The following is a 14,189-nucleotide window of genomic DNA, read 5'->3' on the forward strand; positions in this document are numbered from 1 at the left end:
TTAAAGTGACATCATCGTGTCTGAATATTTTGCGGTCTTGGTCAAAATAAAGCCCATTTTGACATTAATTGTAAGTTGGAATCACACAGGTATAAAGGGATACTATGGTAACCTACATGGGCTATCCACGTCTCAGTCATAGAGGTTTTAATATATACCACGTAAACTTCACTGGGTACCTCCGCTAAAACCTGGTGAAAAAAAAAAAACACGAGTCTCATGTTACACGCTTGATTAAAGAAATGAATAGATTGGTCTCGCGATTTTTCATTAAGGCCTGATGTAGGCAAGGAAGCACTAGCATTAATTTATACGCTAGAGGAGTTTAGAATCGATTCTCCTTTCTCCAGTAATCTCTTCAATATTATTCTAGTAATAATACCCAGTTCGATATAAGTTACCCCCAGTGGCACAGCGGTATGTCTGCGCTATAATTCGGGTTTCGATACCTGTGGTGGGCAAGGCACAGATAGCCCATTGTGTTGCTCTGTGCTTAACTTCAAAAACAAACCAAAAATCATTCGTAGCATTTGCCTTTTCTACTTTTTAAATGAAAAAAGAAAATCCCACCTTTTCTAATTCACAGGCTATGTTATGCTTTAGATATTATATACATTATACGTTAAATATTAATGCTATAATCATATTATAATATAAAATAAGATATATGTTATATATTAAATATTCTAAAAATAACAATTGCTTATTTGGTCTATTTGTTAAAGTTATTATCGTCCAGGAAAGATAAGAAACAAAAAGATAATATGTGAAAGCATGTATTTACACTACTAGACCAAGTATTGCTACTTTAGGCCTAATTGTATCTAAAGTGTTACAGCACATGCTCTTGGAATTCCTCTAAAACCTGAACCCCCCAATAGCACAGTGGTATGTCTGCGGACTCACAACGCTAGAAACCGAGTTTCGAAACCCGTGGTGGGCAGAGCACAGATAGCCCATTGTGTAGCTTTGTGCTTAATTACAAACAAACAAACTAAAACTTGAGGAAAAATAAGGAATCGGAAGTCCAACGTTTCGCGTCCCTAGATATTTTACCAATATCTGAAAATCATCGACACATAGGTCACGTTACATACACTTGAGATCAATCAAACCTTAATGAGACAGGCAAAAATAAGTACTTTTGTCACAGAAGCGTCAAAAAATAACAAAAAATCACTAAACTTAAGTGCTTAAACATGAATGAAAATTAAGTGAAACCAAAATATTAATATTTATTCACAACCATTTTTACTTGTTTAATATTAGCATGGATTTACAGCAGCAATTTTAAACAATGTTAGAACTTCACTGTATAGTGTTATATACATCTGTAAAACATCTGTAATTCTCCGATAATCATTAGTGCAATCAAAAGATAATTAATTGTTTCTTAGTATCTGTGATTTGATAATCACCTCTAAGGTTTTTGTTAACACCAGATTTTGTTATAAGTTGAAACAATGATCATGATATGTTGCATGAGACCCAGTCTCGGTGAAATCTTATGGCGGTCATGTGTTTTCGATAAATAATTAAAATGGCTGAACACATTATCTTCTACTATTTAGAAAAGTAACAACATCAGGAAAACATCCATTTAAAACGTAGGCCTAGTGGTTAACGTGCCCGTGGTTCAAAGCTCAAAGTTTATGTCCGTTACCGAAAAACGTGATCCGCACTTTGTCGTCATGGGTGCGCTATAAGAATGATGGTTAAATGCCACAATTAAGTTAGTAAGTAGCCCAAGAGTTGGCAGTGAGTGATGTTGATAGCTGTCTTTCCTCTAGTTTATATGTTCAAAGTTAAGGACAGATACATGCAGCGAGAAATTTTGAAACCAGTACACTTTCATTTGGTATACTGTAACGAATAGAAATGAAGTGTGGATTTTGGAGAAGATGGAAAGTTAAACACTATAAAATCTTCTGAGGTATTGCTATATTTGCTCTACAATAAAAAATACCAATGAATGGTACATTAAAAACCAGTTCATGTGTTGTTGCTTCTTTGCACAAGTAAACACGTGGGACTTTTCGATAGTAATGTTAAGTTCAAAACAAAACATACTTACAAGAATGTTGTTAAGATATTTACAAACATAAAACATTTCATTTTCTTCTATGCTGACAGTCTATGAAATCACGGGTAAAAAATGTTATGATACTTTTTTGTGGTATTTGTGTTTCTTAAAACACTAGACCTAGCTTAGGGGCAGTACTGAAATATGATAATGCTAACCCAAAATGGTGTGATCTTCAAGTATTTTTTCTGTTCTAAAGAAAGTCCAGATGTCCTTTTTATATTACCTCATTGTAGTGCAAAACATAAAAACAATGACTTTAAAGAATGACGTTAAAGTGGATGCTTTTGAACTTTAACCACTAAACGGCGGCTTTATTTAAGACTATTTCAAGTCGACCTTTAGTAAACAGAGTACAATATCTGGTAGTTTAAATGGAAATTTGAAGTGAATATTAAATCATAGTTATCAAAATATAAAAAGTTATGCTGTTTATTAAAAATAAACTTCTTATATTTTATCTGTGCGAGTTTGAAAAACATTTGCTTCAACCTACCAAACTCTAGTATTTTGATATTAAATTTTTGGCAGAGTTTTGAAAATATTGTAATGAAATAACCAGTGTAATGGTATAATTCAGCTTGTTTTTTACAGCTTCTGGAGAGGAAAACTTTTGGTAAAAGATGAATAATTTCACTCATCCATATCACAACAAAACAAATTCAACGTGTAGACTAAGTGGCAGTAATAAAGCTATTTTGAAATACCAAAATAAAATAAAAAAGGTCTTTATCTAGGACTATCAAACGAACTTTTATAAATTGAAGTTAAGAGTTTATACTAATCTTAATAACATAAGTGGCTTCAAAGCATGATGGTTCTTTTTCCTTATTTTACCACATCCTAACAAATAGATTACACTGACTTCTACACATATGTAAAAGTAACACCTAGCAGATAACTCTCATGTTATTGAACTTAACGCATGTATGAGCTAGTTGAACAAAACCGTTAAATTTACTTCGTTCTGAAGATTACAACATAGCTTTTTGTTAAGCGTTTTTGATGTGCTATAACAATTAACTTGGAGACCGGTGTGGATTTCTAATTTAATTTAGGTATTTCTACAGAATAGTTAGGATATATCTCTCGCATGTACATAGCAATAATTAATGAGTCTAATGATTTTTTTATAACCTTGAAAAGTCAGTGATGTAAGAAATATGTGAGAAAGGAATAGCGTAAAATTAATTACCAAATAAGAGATTAGTACCAAAATCCTTCACATAAACTACTTCAAAACTATATAATTTACAAGTGAATCACGTTTTAGATTGTGGGCGGACACATGTTCTCCCTTACAGAGTTAATAAGTGATAATATTAAACCTCGTATTCAATGCGGCCAATGTTTCCATTGTTACTACCAGCTTTATTTTTTATCACATATCTGATATCATTTAGCATTAGTTACTTTCAAATTTTCACTATATTATGTGTTAAAGACAAATTTAGAGGGTTAAATATACTGCAATAAAATGACACAAAACTCATTAAAAATTAACTGGTATAACTTTTAAAATATATGTTGAACTCGTGAATCCGTAAATACATGTACTAAATTATTAATCAATCTGTGGATAACAAATTATTACGTATTTCTAATCGACGTTAAAATGTGTTTTATATATATTTCTCATTTAGATACTATACACTTTATTTTGAAGAAGAGCTAAGTATCTGAAAGTCTGCTACAAATATGTTAGACGACATTTGCTAAAAGTTTATTTTCATCTTTCATGTTATGTCGATAAAGCTTGAAATATTTCAAAAAGTGTGTGGTTTTTTATAAATAAGAAGTTCTAAAACATTCTTTCTTTACCATAACTGACAACCATTCACTTGAAGCCACATGTAAAATATACGATCGTAATGAGTTGATAAAGTAAATAAATATTAATAATACACAAGGAACATATTAAACTAAAGTAAGAACATTACATACGTCACATAACTTGTATAACCCCATTCATTACTATCATTTTGAAAAATCTTATGTGTTTGAGTGAATACCCATAGTAACTACAATGATACAAACAGACCCAAAAGTAACATTGAATCCAGGATCTAGTTTTTGCAAAGTATTTAAATGATTTAACAAATAATTACAAAACTTTATAAACAACAACAAAAAAGGAAATTAGATGAATTAATCATTTATCGACTTATGTTATTATATCTGGTTTATTTCAGCGATAGAGCTGTTATTTCAGTGTTTTTAATGTCCTGTTTAATAGTATCCCTTTCCATGGGGACATATGGGTGAGTATAATCTTCTAAAAGTCTACACAGGTAAGGATAAAATTAAATGTAAGTTGATTTAAGGCAACCATATTATAGTGTCCTGTTTAATAGTATCCCTTTCCATGGGGACATATGGGTAAGTATAATCTTCTAAAAGTCTACACAGGTAAGGATAAAATTAAATGTAAGTTGATTTAAGGCAACCATATTATAGTGTCCTGTTTAACAGTATCCCTTACTATGTGGACATATGGGTGAGTAAAATCTTCTAAAAGTCTACACAGGTAAGGATAAAATTAAATGTAAATTTATTTAAGGTAACCATATTATGGATGGGAGAATAATTTAAACAAATATGTAAAGTACAAAAATAAAATATTTACCTTACCTTGTACAAATCCACTAAATAAAATCAGTGTCATTAAAAAAAACTCTCTCCAAGCTTCCATTTTCATGTTTCTTTCCGGCTGAGAACACATAATTGACCAATAATATAAAATTTACTGTAAACATGAAAGCTACGAGAAACCAACTAACAAAAAAAGATAAACTATTTTTTCTTTATAACTTTGTAAACTATTGGAGTGAAGCAAACATAAGTTACGTAAGACAAGTTTGATATAGCGGTAAGTAATTTTGGTATGATTATTTCGGCGTTTTTTTGTTTTTGTTTTCAACTTATAATCTATAAGCCTTACATGACATTCACATTAGAAGCTATCAACTAGCCCTAGCTACGAGCAGTCAACGTTGTCAGTTACTTCGTTCCAATGTCTCGAAGTTAAAGTTGTTAATTTTTTACAATCCGACAAGCTCTTTATCAAATTGGTATTTCAGTTATCAGAGTTACTCTTCATTTGCTTATTTGTTTTGTTGTTAAGCATAAAGCTACACATTTGGTTAGCTGTGCATACAACGGGTATCGAAATCCGGTTTTTAGCGTTATAAGTCTTCGTACTTACCACTGTGCCACTGGGGAGCAATCGCTCTTCGATAAATCGCTGTAACTTTAGAGATTTTAGTTTAAATTGCTTTACTGCTTCAATTATAATCACAAAGCGCTAATAGCCATACATTTACGTTTGGCCTCATCAACTTAGATATTATAAAACTTTAAAGATATCTTTGTTTACAATAATTTATATATTACAGCTGTTAGAGATTACCTTATCAGTTTCTTACTGTGTGTATTTACTTTTAAATGTCAAGAAAAACGCTTACCAAATGCGTGAAGTAATGCTGAAGAGGAAAAATGGTTTTTAATATTATTTACTAATTCACCTCCCCCTTCAATAAAGTAGGCGAGAAGGATAAAAGAAATAAAATTTTAAATTCTTCATCAATTATTTAAAAGGTTTCAGGTTCATTTTTATGAACTCCAAATCCAAATAAAAACACTTATACTTTGAAATATTTCATTTTACTATGATCTTGATAGTAATACAACCTTGGTCAAAATGTTCGCATACTGTTCTATATTGATGTCACTGTCTATATCCATGGAGTAGTTATTGAGTAAGTGCCCGAGTAGTAACAGAGAAGTTGCGTATGATTGGACAAACATGTACAAGTTGTTGTTCTGGCCTGTATAAATCGTTTTGAGCATAAAAGGGTGTGTACTTGGTATAATCTTTTCCGAAACAGATCAACGCTTTGTTCAGAAAATTTCTCTGTACTTGGTATAGAGTCATACTCGTCACATGCCAAATATTATAGGGCGTCAAACTATCCGACTGTCCATAAATGGTATGAAGCAAACGAACATTGTCAGAACAGTAAAGTACCCCCAGTATACTGTATCCAGAATCATGAAACATCATTGAATTACAGGAAACTTTGTTCCAGGAAAGTCTACTGGGAGATTCCTAAAAACTGCTTCCTGAGATGAATTGTTTTGATCAGGGTAACATGTCAAGGTCAAAAGACGTCTTGCAAAACCTTACGACAAGAATGGAATGAACACTTTCATTCCATGGTATCCACAAGAGCAGTGAATAGGAGAATGACCAAAACAAAAAAAGATATTAACCAGTATTCACTGCCGTCACCATGTTACTTGGGCAGAACAGCATGTCAACTTACAGTTAGACACTGGCGACATGTCATCCTTTCAGATGAGTCCTATTTCCGGCTTGTTAAGCCCCCAGTGACACAGCGGTATATCTGCGGACTTACAATGCTAAAAACCGGGTTTCGATACCCGTAGTGGGCAGAGCACAGATAGCCCATTGTGTAGCTTTGTGCATAATTACAAACAAACAAACCGGCTTGTTAAAGTTGATGGTAGGATTTGTGTCCGTCATTTGCCTGGAAAACATATAAGGGAAGACTGTATTTTCCACATGGAACACACAACAGGTGGTGCAGTACATATTTGAGCAGCTATTCAACCTAGTGGAAAACTTCTTCTCATATCCTCCAGGGAAACTTCAGAGGCGATATTTCTGCTATATGATAAGGCAAGATTTGGTAATAACTTTGTGTTCCAGGATGACAATGCCACTGCCCACAGTATGCGTATTGTCCAGGATTATCTCGACCAGAAGAAAAGTTGACAGTTGAAAGTTTGTACTTAAGCACAAAGCTATACAATGGGCTATCTGAGCTCTGCCTACCACGGGTATCGGAACCAGGTTTCTAGTGTTGTACGTTCGCAGACATACCACTGTGCCACTGAGGGGCTCTACAATACGGAATTAATCATAAATAATTATAAGAACGTGGGTATTATTTTTCCTATATAGTGGAAAGTTTGGATTAAAGTAACTTTATAAGCACACAGTTTCTGAATATTTTGTGAATATTATTGTAACAGCACAAGTAGTAGTTAAAATGCATGAAAATGCAACCTGTTACTGTACTGCCAGAGGTGTAAAGTAACACATGTGTGGTGAAACTTTGTAAGTTACACTTAGCTAGTACTAAACGTGTAGCCTGGACTAGCTATTGTGTATAAGAGCCAATTGCTTGAAGTCTCAACCAATTTCCTTTCCTACTTGATCTAGGCTCTATGTACATAATAACCAGATGGCAGTGAAAGGAATGCAACTGTGTTGGTGGGTAAGCTGGGTTTATTGTTTCTAGCAGACATAGCAGAGAAAACTCACCTATAGATAGATATTGGTCAATCTATATATCTGGCTGAACTTCTGACTAAATCAGAATTCATCTGGCCTTACATTTTCGTTCAGACTTATGTTCTTTAAGATTAAATTCTTGATCATCCTGGCTATCTCTGTCTTTGACAAGCCAATGGTGTTCTCCATTTCTCTTTGTCTAACATTTTTACATTATTCTATGCTCCATAATGAAACATCATTTTGAAGAGAACCAATATGCCTTTAACTCCCTTATCAACAAAGAGTTGAATTGTGAGACCGATCATAGAACTCCTAGAACTGATCTAACATTCACCATAGCTGAGCTAATTGGTGATGATGTTTTGCAAGCCAAAGTATCAAATCTGGGTGATTTCACTATGTCTATTATTTAGTTAGCCCTGTAGACTTCTTGAGGTGGGGCAGTCCCCAGTAGTCATAGAGGTTTCAGTGGAGATTAAGCCTCTACTGGACATACTGGTGATGGAGAGACTGCTAAATAAGACCCCAACAGCAGCTGAGGAGCCAAATCTTTAAGTGGCTTAATGACAGACCACTCAACTATCATGTGAAACAGGTGCCAGAAAAGTCCAGAAAATATGAGAACCTGTCTCTTAATTGTCCTGTTGGAGAATGATTGTTAACCAAGCATTGTCAGCACCAGATATACTACTAACAAAATATAACTTTTTCAGAGTTTATATCTTCTCAAGGGTTGACAAGTCTCTGAAAGGATAGCAAAGAAATGAGTTTTCAGACAATGCCTGTTGTCTTATTAATCACCACCACCACAGATACGATTAAGACAAGAACCACAGCAGCAGTCCAAATAAACCAGACAAATATTGTATCACTACCATGGAAAACATTTGCCATCAGTGAAGCGAGATCAATATCAGTTATCAGACTCATTATCATTCCACTGGTGGGACCTAAATGAAGATCTATCTTGAAGATAATCAAGCCAAAATGCCCCATAACCAGCCTCCAGCAGCAGAAGATGAAACTCCTAACCACTCCATCAAAGGTAATTTGTGACCACCCAATTATGTAGCAAATTCTGAAGCAGCACTCTCAAATGATTTCCACCCAATGGACCATATTCAATCAAGAGGAAGACTATTTGTGATGGAGGCCATCCAAACCATAATGTACATAATGCTTGCCAACTGGGGGCAGAGCCAATGGATCCTAGTCAAATCCCATGAAACCATCATGGTTTTGATGTCAGCCAAAAGGAAAGATCACTGATATTTTGGGCAAACTGTTGATGGGGTTGTGGTGAGACCAATTAGACGTCCTGCTTGTCATAGTGTATGTTGATATATATTTTTTATATAAATTTCTTTCTCATTCATTTAAGTGTACATATTGTATGTTTTAATTTGTATCTTTGTGTCTTTCTTTCATTTCATTTATTTCTTTTATTTGTTATCTAACGGTTGTATGTAATGTATTTTAGCCTGTTATAATAATGATGTTTGTATTCTAAGTATACATTTTACATTTGTCATTTTCTACTAATATTTTGTGATATTTGTTTTATCATCACTGCTCCATTAAATGCTGATTTTGTTCTCTGTGAATTTGCCTTGTTTTGCCTGTGTTTCGTTGTCTAAAGATTATAATGTATATTATTGTTCTATATGAAGGGGTTTATTTTGTAGTTGGTATAATGAATTGTGATAAAAAAATTATCCTTAATTTAATATCGACATGTCATGGGTTTTTATTTTGCATTGAGCTGTAAAACTGCACCTTGTGTGTGAAAGTAGACAGCAGTTTACTCTAATTGTAGGCCAGGCGATATCTAAAGGTTACAAACTCACTTATTTTCTAATGGGAATGGCCAGTGATGTGGATATCGATATTTGCTGTGGAAAAATATTATATAACATATTTTATGGAACAATTTTATGCTTCTAAAACTGGGGCAATTTTTTACAAATTCATAAGCACTATAGAATCATTAGAAGAACTAACAGATTTAGCAGATCTTCAACTTGTACAATTCTTTAGCAAAGGTAATCATCCTTTGTTCTGAAATGGTATAAACACACTGTGGTTTGTGTTATTCAATAAACATTGTTTTCACTGTGTGCTTACACTTTGTTCGGTCTTATATTTTGAATAAACTTAATTAACTTCAGAGAACTTGTGTTATTCAATAAACATTGTTTTCACTGTGTGCTTACACTTTGTTCGGTCTCATATTTTGAATAAACTTAATTAACTTCAGAGAACTTCAGAATTAACTTGTAATATTTTCTGTAATATGATTAACCTACCTCATTTTCTGTTGGGAGAAATCAGTTTTACCTGAAAATACCACGCATACAGCATTTTATTTGGTTATGACCTTCAATTGTGCAGATTGAAATATTTTAAGAGACACACAGTTGGACTAAATATTTTCTGAACAAGGTGCAGTTGAACTGCATAAAAGTGCAGACTGTGAGTGTACAGCTGGAGGCAAAAAGTATTGCCCATTTGTTACTGATTTGTAGTTGATTTCGGCAGTGTATTAAACTATGTCTGAAAGAAGTCAAAAGGAAACGAGATGTTAGTGTTAATAAATTTCCGTGGTCAGAAGATAGAAGTTGGTGCTTATACAATAGCTAGTCTGTTTTGGTCATTGGTGTAGGAATCAATGTTTCAAACACCCATTTCTTTCCTACTGGACCGAGGCTCTGTTTGTATAACAACCACGAAGTAGTAAAAAGAAAGTGTCTGAATTCTATAGTAATTATGTTAGCTGTTGTCATGGCAGTGACAACAGTAAGTAGAACAGCTGATTGTTGGTCAAGTGTAGGACGTAACAAACCCTAGTGGAAGGGATCCCAAATTGGGGGCTACAGAAAACTTCAAGGATGTAGCAAATACACAAATTGCACAATCCCGTTAAAGTACTCAATACCTGTAGAATCATTGAATGGAAGCCTAGCCAGGATGTATAATACCACATTCTTTAACTACACAAAGGTTTAATCACAAATCAAATTAAAATATGCCTCTAATTCTCTCTTTCAAAACAGTTTCCTCAAGTATGAAGGGCTTTATCATAAATCAAAGAAAAAGTTGTAAATATAGTATTTTATAAACGGAATTTGGAAAAATTATATCAATAAATCAGATAAAAATGTGTATATAATACAAAGTTAACAAGTTTTCACTAACCATACAAAGCTCATATCAATTCAAACTAAAACACGATTTTAAACCTCTAATAAAAAGATTTTTCTAAACTACACTAAAGGTTTATCACACATTAATCTGAAATGCGTCATTTATTCTATATTTAAAATCAAAACGTATTTTTACTACTAAAATGTTTTATCAAAAAATTTTAATAAAAAATGTTTTAACACTTTATTACTAAGATTATTCCTAACAACGCAACAAGTATATCACAACCATATAAAACCCATCTTTAAAAATCACTGTTACATAGAATAACATCGAATAACAGTTTTATTTTAAAATATTTCTTCATCACTAAGAAATCCGTCACTATTTATGTCATAATATTCCTCTGTCGGCCATGATTGAGTACATTTTTCACAATTTAACGAAAACGATTAACCCAATGATAAAAAAATAACTGAAAACAAAAGTTAAACAGAGAGTACTCGGAATACGATGCGATAGTTGTAACTGTGATAAAGCTTTTCAAAATATTCATGAACTGAACAAGTTGTATCCCGCTGATGACGGTGGTATTTTGTTCAATAACACAGCTCACCATGCAGGATGGGATACAATATTCAAATACTGAGTTGAAACGTTATTCGTTTTATTACACAATAAGTCTTTGGATGTAGGTGGCGGAACGTGACATTTAGTAGTAATATGTGCGTGATAGTTTATCACAATAAGAAAGATAATAAATGATTTATATCACAATATTCTTATAGGCAAAATACGGGTTTTCTGTAAGAAGAGTATATAATAACATTTCACTGTACCTTATTCGATGTGTTTTGAATAATTATTGGTCTTACTAAGTCTCCCGGAGGCTCATCAATATGCATAAAGGCTTATAACGTTGTAAGTATGGGTAGGCACAGGGCAGATAGCTCATTATGCAGCTGTTATATGTTATATTGTATATTATGATTATCTAATGATGCACACAGACTACTTCTACGATTAATGTTAACTATTGCTGAACTTTGGCATCGGTTTCCAATCTATAGGGCACACCCTTTAACTAGCTCAGTTCTACTATTTGTAAACTTCTCTTTCTCCTATGTAACATATGATAGATTACTGCTAACGAAATTGTATAACACGTGACTACGAAATAAGTAAGTAGACTTAAAACTGTAAATACTGGGTTCGAAATAGAGAGAACACGTACATATAAATTTTTCAGAACCAGGTTCTTCTTGCTCTAAAGAGCCTCTGTATTCTTGATTCAATTACATTATCAATCATTTAGCTATTTAGATATTTTGGTAACACCACACTTAACTAAGCACTACAGTCTGGCTGACATCACAACATGTCATGCAAAAGAACACAATGTCATCCACTCACTAGTTGCATTAAGATGTACCTGTTTGGTTGATTCGAATTTTGAAGCACGCTACATTAGGGTGAATTAATTGTCTAAAGAGAAGGCAACTAGGCCAGCCAACAGTACTCCCTGCCAATTCTTGAGCTACGCTATTCAAATAATGAGAGTTGGCCATCTCTCTTATACTACAGTCCCAGCCTCAGAGATTGCGATCCTCGGTATTATAGTACAGCACGCTAACCACTAAGTGATGTTCCGCCCAAGATGTAGTTCAATTTGCTAAATTAACATATGAAACTGTTACTGCCTGAAATTAATCATTCTCTTTCATTTGCTTTTAAATACAAATTTACTGAAGGAAAAATCCAAAAGGAAGTGTTTATTTATTTTTGCTATGGCAAGCTGTCTAGTTTCATAAATAAATAAGTGTCTGTACCACAGAGGGATATGTTTTAGTAACACTTGGAACCGCCACATGAAATTACAGTCCACATCGCTCCGTCTAGTCATGCTCTATCATCCATCCATCCAACCATTCTGACAGTTGTCTTGCAGCATAGTTTACTTCTGTTACAAAGACTATCATGTCTGAAGCACACTACTCCTCCCCGCTTACTTTCCATAATCAATCTAGTGTACAGGGACGACGGTTTTCTAGTGCTTTTCAACAGTCCAATCGCACAGAAATCTAGAGGTTCCATGTCTGATGACTTAACTAGTATGTTTTCGTATGGAATAGTTTCAATACCCATTCCATTATCTAGCTGTTTAAGGTAAGAAACGATTGAACGGGAGGTATAATTCTAACCATAAGCGGCAGAAGAAATCTGAATTTTGGAGGGGGAAACCAACAATTTGGGGCATCTTATATGCTATGTTAACCATAACCATTGAATGTAGAGTTGAAACATCTACTTTATCTGATAAGTACACACAAGTCTCTATTACCCCTTCAAAGGAGCACTTCACTACCGGGTGAAAGTTTTGGAGACACGTGGCCCCAGTACCCCTCATCTATCCGGTTTTACTGCTTATGATTCTCACTGTTAGAAAACACCACACTTTGCTTAGCAAAACTGGGGCACGACTTTAGTCACGTCTCTTTCTAGATGGTCCTGGCTCTCGAAGTTAAAATGTATTCCTATTTTTCCCAATTCCATTAATTAAATAAAAGGGATAATCCCGTTTTTTAAATTCTAAATCGTCGATCCGAATACATCTTTATGATCTGAGTGTATGAATATTTTGCAAGGAAAGGGTACATACCCTACTCAAATGGGGTGAGTTTTTGGTGCAGTCACATTAACTTCGTAACGCCGTACAATGCCAAAATTTAATTCTTATACATGCTTACATGGAGTTCCATTGCAACTTTAAATCGACTGTAGTTGTCATGTGACTCGATTATATACTCATTCAAAAATCGTCTTAATATTACGCCCCACCCCCCAGTGGTACAGCAGTATGTCTACGGACTTACAACGCTAGAAACCGGGTTTCGATACCTGTGGTGGGCAGAGCACAGATAGGCCATTGTGTAGCTTTGTGCTTAACTTCAAACAACAACTTAATATTACGTATTCAACTATGTTTATGCATAATCTTAGCTTTTAAAAATATAGCAAATTATTCTAAGTCACTACAATAAAATAACTTTCCTTACAGGCTTCGGATGGACTCGAAGTTCATCGGTTTTAAAAAATTATAACTTACAGAATTAAAAAGCCCAAGAGGAAAAATGTTAGATACTCTCCGCAACTTTTCCGCAACATATAATATCATATTTTGGTGGTCTAAGTTGTGGCATTAAACAAACACGTTTTAGATCACAACATTTAAAAATAATTTAGTTAGGAAAACCCGAGTGTTTCATAACAAACTTAAACCATCACAGGCTTAAAACACTGTGTTTCATACGTCATTTTATAACGTCACAATGTGAAGAACAGTATGCCTTATTAAAAGTGTGAAGGAAACAAGAATGCTATTGATTTAGTTGGAACGATGTGAGCCTCGAACACAGTTTTGATATGAAAGAGTGAAAAGATGTGAAAATAAAATTTACACAAAGAAGTTTCTAGTAACTAAAGAGACAGAATTTCATTCAATAGCACACTATGTTATCGATCTATCAGTCTAGTGAAAGCTTATCTAGTCAAAAACACTTTAGGTGTGGAAAAAAGGTGCGGCCAAAAAATGATTCAACATGCGACTTAAAATAATGAAATTAAAACTTGCGGCCAAAC

The 14,189-nt window shown here is 33.8% G+C and overlaps 1 protein-coding gene across 1 annotated transcript in view; it reads right to left on the minus strand.

Moving 5' to 3' along the window:
• Positions 1 to 4,805, minus strand: part of LOC106462183 (serine-aspartate repeat-containing protein F-like) — a 32,174-nt gene extending 27,369 nt beyond the window's left edge. Inside the window, exon 1 of the mRNA XM_022389370.1 lies at positions 4,715 to 4,805. Coding sequence (XP_022245078.1) covers positions 4,715 to 4,805 — 91 coding nt within the window. The remainder of the gene's footprint in view (positions 1 to 4,714) is intronic.
• Between the last annotated feature and the right edge of the window lie 9,384 nt (positions 4,806 to 14,189).

Source organism: Limulus polyphemus, unplaced genomic scaffold (genome assembly GCF_000517525.1).
Source record: "Limulus polyphemus unplaced genomic scaffold, Limulus_polyphemus-2.1.2 Scaffold1112, whole genome shotgun sequence".
NCBI lineage: Eukaryota > Metazoa > Arthropoda > Merostomata > Xiphosura > Limulidae > Limulus > Limulus polyphemus.